Here is a 15,271-nt window from a genome sequence, read left to right as displayed (position 1 = left end):
CATCAGAATCTAAAGTCAAATATAAGACATTTAATTAAACTGGTTTTATTTCAGGTATTTGTACAGCTGCAAAGAAATTGTATTACGAAGAAATACATCTGGAAGTCTTGGCTTCAGCATTGTAGGAGGTTATGAAGAACATACTGGGAACAAACCATTCTTTATCAAATCCATTGTTGGGGGAACACCAGCATATAATGATGGCAGAATTAGGTAATGATTACTATCTTTAAAAAGTAATATTTAAGTAGGTTTTTCTTCTGATTAACTTGTGTGAGTTTTTAAAAAACATGTTTTCATTAAGGCAGTGGCAGGGACGGGGGATGGACTCACTGATGCAGAACTCTGGGAGATCTGGAAACAGGACATAAGTATCCTGAAATTTAACGGATTTGCCTTCATGGCAGAATGTTTTCAGATGTCTAGCAACCCACTAGTATGTAGGTTAAAAGAAGAGTCAATTTGATCTCTGGGGTGGTACAAAGCATGCCAGCACAGAGGTTTCCCACATATCCAGTTCTAAACACCCCAACCAAATGCCTTCCCTGCAAACACCAATATACTTGGGAGTAAATGCACAGTCATGACACAAACTTACATCAATTAACAAGGCTTAAAAGGTACAGTTGTTCAGAACACAGATCATTCTAGTATCTAAAGAGGGCCCACAAGAAAGCTGGAAAGGGGCTTTTTACAAGGGTATGTAATGCTAGGACAAGAGATAATGGCTTTAAACTGAAAGACAGTAGGTTTAGACCAGATATTAAAAAGAAATTATTTAATGTGAGAGTCGTGAGGCACTGGAACTGGTTGCCCAGAGAAGTTGTGGATGCCTCATCCCTGTTCAAGGACGGGTTGCCTTGGGACTTTGAGCAACCTGGTCTAGTAGAAGGTTATCTTGGAAGTTGGAAGTTATCTTTGAAGTCCTTTCAACCAAAGCCCTCCTAGGATTCTGTGATGATGATTCATCAGAATGAAATATCAGAACTAGATCATGTTTTCTTTCAAATATGTCTAGGTAATTATAAACTTGTAAGAAACCCAAACAAGTGAAATATTTTCATCAGCTTTATTCCCTTATTCATGAACAGTAGTTAGCCAGAGAAGGAACCATAATACTCATTTCCGCTGCTTCCCCAAGCTAAAGGATATGCTTTGGCATTTGAAAACATCTAAGATGAAAAGTCACCTTATTTAATTGTTGTTTTTTGCATTTGTTTTTTCAGATGCGGCGACATCCTCCTTGCTGTCAATGGCAGGAACACATCAGGAATGATGCATGCCTGCTTGGCAAGGATGCTCAAAGAACTAAAAGGAAAAATTACTCTCACAATTGTGTCCTGGCCTGGCACATTTTTATAAAACAAGTCTTCATGGAGAGTATGATAAGTATCTTAACATGAGGAAAAAATGTAAAAAAAGGAACATCAGTCTTTGCTCTTTGGGGGGGGTCAAGTATATATTTATAAAGAAAAGGTTTGTGAAATTTCAACCTGCATGTCAAGAAAAGTAAAGTTTAGGTAAAGCAGTGACACCTGTCAGAAAATCACTTCAGAGTGATCCAAGCTACAGACTTAAGTCCTTCCTTCCCTGTGTTCTTAAGGGGTTTTTGTTGTTTTTTATACATATCTATATATCTATTTAATGCATTATAATAATAATGAAATTTAAGGAGCAACAGCTTCTGCTCACCCACTTTATTTTGATTTACAAAAAGAAAACCTTGAATAATTTATGGAAATATTTCTTGCAATTTTTCTAGTTGCAATAATCAGGGGAAGGTTTTTATCCAACACATTAATAGCACTTTGATTATATGTACCTTTTCATGGTCAGCATGAAGCTGGTATTTTCAAGACTTTCAAGTACTGTTTGTTAGTCTGTAAAACTGTGAATGAAATTTCTAAAATAATTAAAAATAATTGTAACTGTGTACTTGTACAGACATTATTTTTATCCAAAACCAAATTACCTCATTTCCCTGGTTTGTTGTGATTAATACTATTAAATCTGGGTTTTTTATGTGGAATATTACTTTTGAGGAAGTACACTGCACCCTGCTAACGCCATCAAGTAAGTCTTCTGATTAGCAGTAAAATTTTTGTGGGACTGCCTTATCAATCACACTTGATACTGTTCTGCATGAAGTAAATCTGAAAGTCATGATGGTCTTATATGTCTCTTAAAATAGTCCTTTGTCTTTCTCTGCAAATTACTCATATTCCACAGTCTCGTTTTTATCTCAGAAGCTTGCAGTGGGAAGAGGATATGTTTGTTAATCTTTATCATGTTAAGGGCAGCTGTTCCCCTAGAACAAAGACTAAAATGAACTCTCTTTTAAGCCACTGAAAAGCAGCAGGGACGATTATCCAGCTTAATTCATCCCTATGCACCCACACAAACCAGACATAATTATCAAGTGCATCATCACCATGCTCAGTGTTCCATTCAACTAAGAACAATCGGCACCTTTCCCACTTTCCCTAGGTTTTTTTTTTTCTTCACATTATTACAAGGCTTTTGAAGAGTCTGCAGTTCCTGTGTGTCTCTGTAGTAAAGGATGACCTTTCCAAATATGACTCCAAAAAGCTATGCTAAACCCACACTGTTCCAGATGTTGGGTATATAATAAAATGAATGCACACTGTTTCTAAAGTCAGTAAAAGAATGACCTTCCCATTGGCTTATGAAAAAAGGAGACAATTTAATACAAAGAATTTAAGCCCTACTTATATTGTAAGAGCATAAGCCTCTAGCTGTAAGATGTTTTTTCACTGTTTCTTAAAAGACAAAGTCAGTCCAAGAATTTTAACATGAAAAATTCGTTCTTTTATTTTCAAAAAAAACCAAAGTAACCTTTGATTTCAAACTAACAGAACAAGATTAAGAGCAAATTATTATAATTCCCAGAAAAATAACAAGATTTATAGTAATCTATTTCTGGCACTAATATATATGCAAGTAGGCAAAAAAATCACACAAGCCTATTCCACAGGGGCAGCTTCAGTATTTTCCTGTTCAGGAGCAGGTTCACCACTGGCTTCTTTTCCTTCTTTGCTTCTTTTGGACTTCTTGTGTTTGTGCCTTCTGTGGCTATCCCCTTCTTCACTGTCGTGACGACGTCTGCTGTTACTAAATAGAGAGAAAACATGCCTCAAACACTTGACACTTCAGGCCCTATTTAATTACAAAGTACCAAAAAACAGCTTCTGCATTCATATTTGAAAACTGTCATCTGCTCCTAACTTAGAGTTTTTGGATGTCAGTGCAACTGAATATGGATGTCAGTGCACAACTGAATTTTTCCTGGAATGGAACATACATCTATCCATCCTGTACTTTTTTTGGGGAAAATGGAATAATTTTTCACATTCGTAACCTATATTCTAATAGCAAGACTTTTAACAATGCCACATACCTATTGGCATTCCTTAATAATTTGACATTCTTGTTGACCCCATTTTCTGGACTTTTATTTCAAACTTAAAATGGGTCACGTAGAACAACTTCTATCAAGTGACTGCAAGGATTATTCCACTTGCTGAGAATGACTGTTGAGTTATTCTGTTCATGCTGCTGAATGTCAGCTTCATTACGCCTCTTTCTGACTCACCATTTTTACCCTTCTTTCCCCAATGTCCTGATTTCTGTTCCCATACTGACTGTCACATACATCGCTCAATACAAGGTTACCCAGGGTCAGTATTGCTCTTTGTCTGTCCACGTTTTATATGGCAGATTTGTTCCAGTTAGCACATTCAAGTGTTTACAGTCTTTCCACAAAATTCCAGTTTGTTTGGGGTTTTTTAAAAAGTTTACTTTTTTTTTTTTTTTTTTTTTAACTGAGCAAGTCTTTCATATCCTATTAAAAAAAGAGAAGTCAAACCTTCGAGATGACTTGTGTCGAGTCTCTTCTTTCTCTCTGTGTCTCCTGTCTCTGTGTCTGTCTTCTTTCTCTCTACTTGTCCTATGGCGATCGTAGCCCCTCTCTGCATAGTCTCTGTATCTGTAGCGTTCTTCATCACTGATTCAGAAAGAACAGATTTTCAGGACAGTAAGACCAAGGAGTATAACAATAACAAGCTAAATGATAGGAAAATCTTAATATTGTTTCTGGGTGTCTACATGAGTTCTGGCGCCTAAAGGACAATAAAGTTCTTCATGTTATACGCTAGACTTGTGCAGTTAGGGCAATTTTGAAAGGAAATTGTTCATTAAAAATGAAAGAAAAAAAAATACAACAGTGTCTCATTAAATTTATATAGCAGTTATCAAGCTGTTAAGCTTGAACCTGTATCTAACTGTGAAGGACGTACAAGCCTACATAAACTTCAGTAATGTTTTCAGATCAGCATTTGCAACATTTAACACTTATCAGCACACTTTTTGACTATTATACAATGTGAGTAAATTAAAATTAGATTTTTATAGAGTTATCTATTTCCTTACACCCACTTCAAGAAAAGGAAAAGTAAGTACAAAGAGTAAAATATAATAAATATAGTGGGCTGCTTTTGAAATTATTATTTTGAAATTATTTTCTCCAGTGCTGTTTCTACTTCCACTTCTTGCTTGGATTGCCCTGAAATACTGCCCTGCCACAATGATGGTTAAAACCCCTAAATATCACAGGTTAGACACTAATTCAAAGGCTTTACTTAAAAACATATTTTTATATTTTGACTTGATGAAAAGGGCAGCTCTAAGAGTTTACTGAATTCTAAAACATAAAAAGAAAAAAAAAGAGAAAAAATATGAGAACACTGTCCATTGTTAGCCAACATAACTCAAATGCTACATTAGCATAGCTTAAAAAGACACAATCATTTCTCTACCAAGAAAATCCTACCCAGCATCATTTCACAGTGCAACTTCAATACAAATGAACTTAGTGTAATTATTTATATATCACATGAAGTGCTCTCTAGCTGCAGTTCAGGAGATCCCCATCAAGCCCTAAAGAAAGGCACAATGTAACCAGTCTTTCTAAAGAAGTAAAATCAGTAACAATTTAGATACTGTTGACCTAACAAAAGGCAAGTGTTTCTGTCTCTCTCAATCTTTACCATGAAAGAAAGTATCTTTCTGAGGTCCCTGCAGGAGCAGAACAGATCAGACAGATCACACAGGGAGAACTGCTCAAGCCTCAAAAGTTTTCTCATGTCCTGGAGCAGTGAGAACTGAGATCAAACCCATTTTATCTGCTACAACTTGGATCCTCTGGCCACTTCCCAAGTAAGGATATTACATTAATGATTATTACAGCTATGCATGAAAACTCAATGAGCACCTGAAGCAACAGCACTAGTCTTTTTATGAAACCTGGTATGATTACATCATCAAGAAAATGTCAGAAATTAGTAATTTAAGACACTGTAGAGAAGCATTAACCACCCGATAGAAAATTCTGCTTTTCTAAGGGACATGAAAAATATTCACACATCAAAACCGGGAAAACTACAGCTACAAGTACTGAACTCAAAATCATGATTTGCCACTGACAACTTCATTGATTTTATAATGCATTTATAACCTCAGATCTGAGAGTAAGCTGATCAAGTCCTGCAAAGCACATTTGGCACAAAAACTGAGGTTGGAAGGCATGAGTGGAGGTCATAAGGACCAAGCCCCAGCTAAAGCAGGGCCATCAGGACCAGCTGACCAGTACCATGTCCAGACAGCTCCAGGATGTCTCTCCATGGATGGAGACTCCTCAGCCTCTCTGTGCAAATGTAGTTTTCTCCCATATCTGATATTGCTTCCCAAAACTAATATTTTGATTCAAAATATGAAAAGTTCATATTTTGAACTTTTTAACTAGTTAAAAAGTTAAAATCTGTATGTCTACTACTAAATTCTGATAAGCTTCCCATGAGAAATTACATGTCTACTGGTAGACTTAGGGCTTGGTTTCAAAGATGAGGCCTAAAGCCCTTAATGGGGTAACTCATGCTCTGCATTTTTTCTGTTACCCAGTTATTTTAAAACACTCTAGAAAAGGTTAAAAATATTACTGATACTCCCTTTTAAACCTTATTTTGGCAAACTACTAAAGAACCATGACAGCTTGTAAGTGTGTCTGATGAAAATAAACAACTTCTCTAAGTAAAGCAAAAAATCAGTTTGCCAAGACCAGTGTGTTGGGAGCTTTCAGAAACACTCTAATTCTGCTCAGTGTTTTGACCTTTATCGCACACTGATCGTGGAGTCTGGTTCAATTTGTTGACCACCAAGACACCAAGTCCTGTAAAGCTGCAATCCAGCCAGCCAGACCTTCATCTGTTCTTCTGCATGAGACTATTAAATTCCAGGACCTTAGAAACACAGTTGCCGTTTTTTGGTTTTTGTTTTTGTTGGTTTTGTTTGTTTTAATTTTTCAAATTGCTGAGGAAGAATCCCAAAACAGTAACATATCAATCAAATTCCAATGTCTAAGTAATTGACTTAAAACTACCAAAATAAAGCAAACAAAACAAAGAAACAAAAACCCCAAACAAACAAAATAAAGTCCCAACATTTGCAGAAGGGAAACAGTCCAACAATAATGGCATCTTCTCAAGGGGCAGAGAGAGATGCAATCTAAAAATGCACACTTTTCTTTGAGGATGGCAGGGTAAAAGCAGAACAGAATATAAAGACACCTGAAAGTTCATTTTAAACCACATTTTGGTTATAATAGAATAAAAATCCTATTTTCTTATAATTTTAAGAAATACTGTAGCATTTCTTAAAAAAATAATTTCTTAGCAAAAACACAGGCTACTCATCTGGATAACAACTGCTAAAAGCATTGAACGCTGTAATTTCTGAGCAGTAAAACACTAAAGCTGATGCTTACTACAAACCCCACTAAAGTAGCACTTGATCAAAGTGGAAACAAAGGGAATATAAATAAAAACTATAAATCTGTGCAGTCTTTAAAATAGTTCACATTCTCTTCCTCACAGCTCCATTCATTTTATTTTCATAAGCGCACAGAATTGAAAAAGAAACCTTCTTAAATGTTATATCTGCCTGTTCTTTCTTAAGCCTCTCCCTCCCACCTCTTCTGTGATTCCCAAACCAACTTATCCTAGTTAAGGGCCTCCCATTTTCCTACACAGCCATGTGGCAACAGCTTTGCTACAGATGGTGGATAATTTAGTCACATAAAAAAGTCGAGGCCTGCTCTTCCCCCTCCTTTACAGATAACTCTGGCAGCAGCACAGAGATTTCTTGAGGCCTGGAAGCTATTAAGGTTCATTTCAAGCACCCTTGAATGACCAGGGTTCTTTTCTGGCCTTCAATCAAGCTGTCTGAGAAACAGATGTTTAGATAGGTCTTCAGCCCTCAGAAACTGACCCTGGAACGAAGCACATGCCTACACAAGACGACATCACCACACCAGCTTACATGGAAAAATCCTCCCAGCTTGCCCCCAGTTTGAGTCTTCAGCTAACAACCATCATGCAAAAATGTCATCTCTCTCTCAACCGCAGCAATGTTGACTCTCAGCGCTCTCATTCCTTCAGCTTAAAACCATTAGTAAAAACAATCTGCCTAATAGCTAACATATATTCTGCAAAAATTTAAACTTAACAATGAACACTGAGAAAAGCATCAGATATTTACCCCAAAATGCTTAGTAGATAGCAGAGGAAATTTAGAAAAATCTGGTTAACCAATAGACCTCTGTTCTATGGAGCCATAATGAGCTCAACATCAAATACTTTGTACTTGAGCACATGAACCAGAGAACAGTTGCAGGGTTTTTTTTAAAGCAATTAGAAAGCTGAATAAAGTTATCTGAATTGATTTTCATTGTCTACATCAAAATTAAAGAAAAGTTCTTGACCTTGAAATACTAGTTTTAAAAAAGAGAGGAGATATTACTATCCAGCCATTTTTAACAACCATATTAATCATTTTAGCAGGTATTTAACACAATTAATTAAGAACAAATGTTGCAAAAAATTGCGCTTAGTACCAAACTAAAATGGCAAGTAAAATTCATTTGGTACTTCTGTAGATTTTTATGTAATTTTTTTCTAGACCTACTGATGTCAAAAAGAGATGGGTATTTCAGACATTCTCAAGACTTAAATCACCTTTAACCTGTAAATCACTATGACCAACTTGGATGTATACTGCCCTTTTTTTCCACTTCTGTTTTACATAGAGAAATTTAAAATTACAGTTTCCAAGAGAAAAGGGCAAAGGTGAGGAAACCACACCACCCAGCTCTTTGAAATATGCAGCAGAACACCGAATTTGATTGTTGAAGTACACTGTTTAACAGAGACAAGAGTTTTGAGCAGAGTTAACAGCACGTTTAGGACATTTCACTGACCTGTTGAACGCACTTGAAGATGGGCTGTGATCTCGGTCCCTTTCCCTGTCTCTGGTACGGTCTCGATCTCTGTCTCGGTCTCGGTCCCGATCCCGATCCCGGGATCTCTCTCTCTCACGTTCCCTGTCCTTCTCTCTTCGTGCATAGTAATCCCACTGTTTGCTGGTGTCCAGAAGACTAGACCATGAGGGTGCAGAACCTGCAGGGTGTGGAAAGGTGACTAAAGAAAGAGATGTAGTTATTAGAAAGAACATAATCAAATATTATAAGGAAACTTATGCATGTAAACACATATGTCGGTTTCCTCCAATAACATTTTTTAATCTTCCCTTTTCACATTAGAGTTAATTCTAAGCAAACTGCATTTTTTCCATGATGATTACAAAAGCTTCTGGCACTCATTTAAATAATACTTCTTATGAGAAGTATTTAAATGAGTACAGAACCAGGGTACATACCCCAAAGACTGTTTAAACACTTCTGGGAAAAAAAAATAAAAATTGTGCAAATACTTGCTCAAAGAATCCGATTCTATGTGGTCAAATGGCTTTATTTTGGGCAAACAACAAAATGAAAACAACCAGAAAACAAAACTGCCTTTGAAACTCAGATGCTCTGAAAATACATTTCAGAAAAAGGACGCTTCCGGCCTTGTATTTAAATGCTATTATTTTTATCTCTTGTACTTTAAAATCATTGTATTTAAAATACAATGTTAGCTATGAAGTTCTCATTCACTAATTTATATTCTATACTATGCTTTGTCATACTTTTCTGATTACAGATGTAAGAGGAGCTTTAGAAATAAATTCACCCTGGGGAGAAGAAATAATGCTCCCACTTTTGCTCCATAAGATAACATTTATGAATACTCAGCATAAGCACTAATACCACTGAAATGTAACAGTTTAAGAAAACTAAGCATAGTCTTAATTTAGAAGTGACATGTTAAGATGTTAAGAAGGAGTCTTAACACTGTCTCCCAACCTTTTTTAGATAGTTAGCAATGGGGAGAAGGAACATGCTTCTCCATTGCTTTTTGCCAACTTCAGTGTAACACAGAACTGCCACTTTTAATGCCCCAATTGTTCTGTCCTGCCCTCCCTCACCAGAAGTCCCGTGAACGCATCCTGTAAAGGAAAAACAAGGGCTGAGTATTTAGCTGGAAACAGCACTCTCTAGCGGACTTACAGTACTGAGGACTTCTCCCTTTCTGCTTATCTGCCTTGCTAGCTTTCCTAACTTTCAATAAATCGTTTGTTTTGAGCTCCACTTCATCATCTATAATACGAGAACAATATTTACTTGACTTCATGGTGTCACAAAGAGATTAACAGTACAATTAACATAAATATCCACTGAACAATGTAAAGTGTGTTACTGCTGCTGTATTTAACGCTGTTGAGTTATAAAACCAGTGGCTTGTGCTGACAGCTATGTTCAGACTGCCTTGCCTGTAACGTCTGGGGTATGCCTGCCCCAGAAAGCTTTGGCAGAAGCTTAAGAGAGCAGTTTGCCAAGCGTCCAGAGGAGGAATACAAAAGACCTTTAGAGCAGGCAGTGGAGCAGGAAAAAACACTTCATTGTTAAAATACATTTGCAATGAAAAGTATTACAATTCCTTAAAAAAGCATTTATACAAGGTTTTGCCTCTAATAAAATGCTTGGCACTATTTAACTTCAGGTCTACAAGCAAAATGAAAAAAAAAAACGTCCTAATACAATATTATGCTGTTCATTACACTGCCAAGAGCTGAAATTCATTGAAGGAAAGCAGCCAGAAATAGCAAAAAACCCAGCTGGACTTAGAAGACTGCTAATTTCCTTGCCTTGCCACTATGTCAACAACACACGTATGGTACATGAGACACTGGCTGCCAGAGTATTCTGATTTTAAGTTTAAACTTAACTTTAAATGTATACTACAAACCAATTATTAATGGTAGTACAAACTTTTACAATACATTTTGGATACTCCATCTCATCTTGAGTAATTCTCATCAGATAGAAGTATTTCTCCCCAGTAACATGAGATAAAACAGTAATCTGACACACTGCACATTTTTATATCTAGATTTTCACCATGAATTATTCACAACACACAAGAAGTTACTTTCTAGTATGAGCTGGTGATCTGCTTTTACTACATCGAATGAAGTAATTTCCAATAATTTCTACAAGAAGAAAGACACTTCAAAAATTTAACTCTCATTTTATTTTAAAAACAGGAAGAGAGCTTTGAATAATTACTAGTTTTGGGGACAGAAGTGCTGTTTTGGAGATGGTTTAAAAACTTCAAGCTTCATGGCATAAGGCAAACTATTTAATGCTTCTTCCTTGTGCCTCAAAAAATACTGACTCTTCAACTGTTTCTGTAATGTTAAATGTCTTGCAAGTTCCTAAGATATAAAGAACAGAGCACAGACCAGAGAACTGCTTGAGGAAAAGGCAAACAAGCATATGATAGAAGGCACTTCAGTGGCCGATCAAATGCAGCTCAAGCAAAGCCAAAGATATGAGGGCAAAGGTAGCACTGAATTGTGAAAGGATTTAAGTGCAAATTGATGAAACTACATTCATGTGGTGGAAGAGCACAAAAATAAAACAGACATTCCTGAAGCTATAATATATTTTTTACTACGTAACCTTCCTAAAAGGTTTGCAATGGGAAACTTGACCGACCACAAGGGAAGAGACACTAAAGCATGACCTGACGAATTTGAATAGTCAGAAGAAGGGCTAGTAAGGGCTTAATCAAGACTGGTACTTTTTGCAATGTGTTCCATTTGCACATCTTCCCCTGCAATTTTGATAAAGCTAGGAAATGCACAGACTGTCAAAGAAGACAACAGGCTGGAATTCAGTGCTATCATCCAAAACAACTATTAAATAAATATACTTAGTGACTGTAAATCACAGTGATATCCGTACCCTGCTGAACTGTGGAGCTTTCAATGTCCCCAAGTTCTGATTTACAGAGAGCACTGCTAAACACTGATCAGTAATCACACTGCGTAACAGGGACTGTGAGAGTATAATGCTGACTAGCCAAACATCTTTCACTAAGAGATGAGCAACAGTGATAAAACACCATGGAGTCTCTACAGACTCAAAAATCCCTATGACACTGACAACTTTGAGATAGATAATTGCTTTGTGCAGCAAATACAAGTTTTTGCTGCAACAGGGATACCAGATACACTGGTAAGATAGGAGGGGATGGTGCTCCTTGATCTCCACAATCATATAAGCAATTTTTTAATCCTGCTGAAGAAGTTCAAATTCATTGTTGGCATGACCATGGTAACAGTCATCCTTTAAAACTGGGGCTGCAACAACACAGGCATGCCATCATCTCTAAAAGTGAACATAAAACTTGGAAATATTCTTATGTCCCTGAAAATACTTGACAGAAAAGAAAATTCTAACAAAAGAGACACCTAAGTGAAAAACATTCTACACTAGAGACTAATAGATGCCACATACATACATTAGTATGTGTTAGTAAGACTGCTTTCCTTATGATACTCAGCATAGCTTTAGTTGTACATCTCAGCTTTTACCTTTTTGAAAAAACACAATTAAATTACTGCAAAAAAAGGAGTCTGTGTAAAGCCGATTTTTATGAAGTCTTTTTCAAGAATTCTTGAAAATATAACAAGCTTCCAATGCATGAAAGCAAACATTTGATAAATGATGAGGACCCTTACAATGTCAACAAAGTACTGCTTGTTACTCCAAGAACTGCTACGGCTTCAAGAAATTGCGAGCCATTACAAAATGTGATTTTGTATATCCATGCTTAAGACTTCAGAACATTTGAGAAATAGATTTGCTGAATATTTGATCTGTGCTGAACATCACGCATCCTCAGAAACAGACAAAACTTTCCCTACAATTTCTCCTCTCACCAGCTAGGGTTCAAAGGAACAAGGAGCAAAGCAATAGAATTTAGCTGAAAGAAAAGGCACTAAGCATGGGGTTGAATGGCAGATGTACTAAAGGCAGAGGTAGTGACTGGCAACATGCAAGGTCCTGCATCTGGGTGGGGGCAGACCTCAGTCATCTGTACAAACTGGTGATGAACTAATTCAAAGCAACCCTGCAGAGAAGGGCTTGCGGATACTGGTGGGCAAAAATTAAATACAAGCCAGCATTGTGAGTTTGCAGGTCAGAAGTCACTTGTATCCTGGCTGCATCAAAAGGAAGAGTAGCCAGCAGGTTGAGGGAAGTGATTCTTTGTGTGCCCTCATGAGACACCACCTGGAATACTGCATCCAGCTCTTGGGACCCCAGGACAACAAAGATATGCTAGAGTAGGTCCAGAGGAGAGCCACGAAAAATTATCATAGAGCTGAAACATCTCTTCCTGCGCTGTTTAGGTTGTTCATCCTGGAGAAGAGAAAGCTCTAGGCACACCTTACTGTGGCTTTTCAATACTGCAAAGGGACTTGGAAGAAAGATAGAGAGAGACTTTTTGCCAGGCTGGTAGTGACAGGACAAGGGGCTATGGTTTTACTCTGAGAAATGGTAGGTTTAGATTGGACATAAGGGAAAAATTCTTTATGATGATGGTGGTGGGGGACAGGTTGCCCAGAGAAGTTGTGGATGTCCCACCATTAGAAGTGTTCAAGGCCAGGTTGGACAGGACTTTGAGCAAACTCATCTAGTGAAAGGCATTCTTGCCCATGGCAGAGAGGCTTGAAATAGATAATCTTTGATGATTCCTTCCAGCCCAAATAATTTTATAATTCTATCTATTTTATCTTCTTATTTTCTTCTTTGGATCAAGAAGCAGAGCTAGGTAACTGTTCTAAACTCAGCATACATTCTGTGGATGCCCATTTTCTGCCACATGATGAAGCTTTTATTTTAGTTCACTTTTACTGAAAAAAAAACCACCAAGTCAAGTTTTCCGGTATCAGATTTTTTTTCCCATAACAGTAATAAAAAAAAAAGAGAAAAAAGTGCTGACTTTGCAATAGGATAGCTGAAGTTTATAGTGTCTTAGACAAATGGTTTTTCAGAGGAGAGGTAAATCATCAGGATTTCTGAATGACTGGTCTTAGTAATTAAAATTCTAATGATATCTCAACAGCACTTGTTCTCCTGCTTTTAAATCCTTGAAAAATTCTCCCTGATTTGCAGTCCATATTATGGTATACAATGCTTCAAAATCACAGTTCTGCAAAAGCAACAGCAGAAAAGATATCTAGTATATAAATAAGTAAGCAAAACAATTGCATTTACCAATAGTGGTTAAATTTGCAACAGCATGTATCCATTCACAATGGTCAGCAATGAACTTTCATAATGAAATACTGACAGGACCTGTTTAGTCTTCTAGCTAAATCCTCATAAGTGTATCAATTTGATATAACACTGGTCAAAATTTCCAAAGTCAACAGGCTTGCTTACTTACCACTGCCATATGAAAATGCACGAACAGAACGACCATCATAGCCAGAAGAATGTCCACTGTGGAAAATACATGAAAAACCAGTTTCAGCATGTTAAAGATATATGTTAAAACTCAACTTTAGCAACAAAGCTACTTCCTTCAATGAAAAAAAAAATATATATATAATATGTACAATATATACAATCACAAGCAGAACTCATTCGCAGCAACTGTCAGTACAAAGTAATAAATGCACATACAATGTATTTAGTTAGGATTTTTTCTCAATTAAATCATATGAAGATTCTTTCAGAGATTTTCCATCCTCCTGTATCATGTATTTTAACAGAATTTTCAATTTCAAAGGAACAGATATGTGCATCTTCCTTCAGTGAGATCCAGACAGTTGACAAGAGACTTGTACCATCTTAACTGAGTTTTGTATTTGACCTGGTTTTGGCCTCCAGCAAAATACAAAAATTCTTCAAAGACTGTGCTAGCAAACCTTTTTCCTCTTTTTATATATTTATACCTATATATACAAATATATGTATGCATATACATATAAATGCATATAAAAATGGTATTGAAAAAGTATGGTTAGGCCTGTTACAGCAGAACACTTAGAACAGAATAGAAACATAAATTTAGATTCTGTGGAATTCTGGTGCTTCTTATAGTTTATGAGGGCTTGAATCTGTGCTCAAATTTTTGTGTACATCTATAAAAAAGGATATGATAGCTGAGAAGTATACAGTTCAGGTAAATAAGGCTTCAGACTACTAAAGAAACTTTAACAATCATTCCCTTAGGTCTTGGCATTGATTTACTGTGAAAACTGTAACTAATTTGATATTATCATACTGTGTCATAACTAAACAAGTGGCCAAGTGACCTATTCAAAGAATATGTTGAGAGGTGAAACTAGTAACATTTCTGTAAAATTAACATAAAAGTCTGAAGCTGTGTCCCCTTTCTCAATTCCAAATCCATAAAACACAGGGAAATGCAAGAGCACTTATTCATTTATTTCAGTTACAGAATACTGATAGACTGCTTAGTAAGATTTCAAACAGATAATTACCTGTCTATTGTGGGTATGAGGGAAGGTGGAGGACCGCCAGGTGGTGGTGGAAAACCTGTAACAATAAATTAGGTAAGGAGGGGAGAAAGAAAAAATCTATCACCCATAAACACATAAAAGAACTAGACTAAGCATACAATGGCAAACAAATCTCAGAGAGAACAATGAAAAATTGTTTCCATGTAAATGGGTTTTTATTTCGTAAGACTAAGAACTACTTTTCAGCTTGACAAAGGCAGAACATTAAACAGGTATTATCTGTGCTTCAAATTAAAAACTTTATCATTCTTAAAAATACGGTGATATAGAAACATGGGCAAATTCTAATAATACTTAATAAACAACAATCAAAACTATTTACTGCATTGCTGAGAGAAAAAGATTTTAGAGAAAAGAAGGAAATATACATCTAGAAAACTGGCTGATCAGGTCTACTAGTCAACAGCATTTTCATACA

The 15,271-nt window shown here is 36.4% G+C and overlaps 2 protein-coding genes across 4 annotated transcripts in view; one reads left to right on the top strand and one right to left on the bottom strand.

Annotated features, from left to right (window-relative positions):
- The window catches only part of LNX1 (ligand of numb-protein X 1), a 71,194-nt gene extending 69,261 nt beyond the window's left edge, over window positions 1-1,933 (top strand). For both annotated transcript variants that reach the window (XM_083860946.1, XM_083860945.1), the window contains 2 exons: window positions 55-213; window positions 1,227-1,933. In XM_083860946.1, the coding sequence (XP_083717072.1) occupies window positions 55-213; window positions 1,227-1,362 (295 nt within the window). In that variant the 3' untranslated portion in view covers window positions 1,363-1,933. The remainder of the gene's footprint in view (window positions 1-54; window positions 214-1,226) is intronic.
- A 102-nt stretch (window positions 1,934-2,035) lies between these two features.
- FIP1L1 (factor interacting with PAPOLA and CPSF1) overlaps window positions 2,036-15,271 on the bottom strand; it is a 38,117-nt gene continuing 24,881 nt past the window's right edge. For both annotated transcript variants that reach the window (XM_083860947.1, XM_083860948.1), the window contains 5 exons: window positions 14,815-14,869; window positions 13,752-13,807; window positions 8,330-8,549; window positions 3,887-4,024; window positions 2,036-3,132 (listed from right to left, as the gene is read on the bottom strand). In XM_083860947.1, coding sequence (XP_083717073.1) covers window positions 2,985-3,132; window positions 3,887-4,024; window positions 8,330-8,549; window positions 13,752-13,807; window positions 14,815-14,869 — 617 coding nt within the window. In that variant the 3' untranslated portion in view covers window positions 2,036-2,984. The remainder of the gene's footprint in view (window positions 3,133-3,886; window positions 4,025-8,329; window positions 8,550-13,751; window positions 13,808-14,814; window positions 14,870-15,271) is intronic.

The sequence above is a fragment of the Zosterops lateralis genome, assembly GCF_965231275.1.
Source record: "Zosterops lateralis genome assembly, chromosome: 5".
Classification (NCBI taxonomy): domain Eukaryota; kingdom Metazoa; phylum Chordata; class Aves; order Passeriformes; family Zosteropidae; genus Zosterops; species Zosterops lateralis.
Note: the sequence above shows the minus strand (reverse complement) of the source record. Positions and strands in the feature narration are given on the sequence as shown.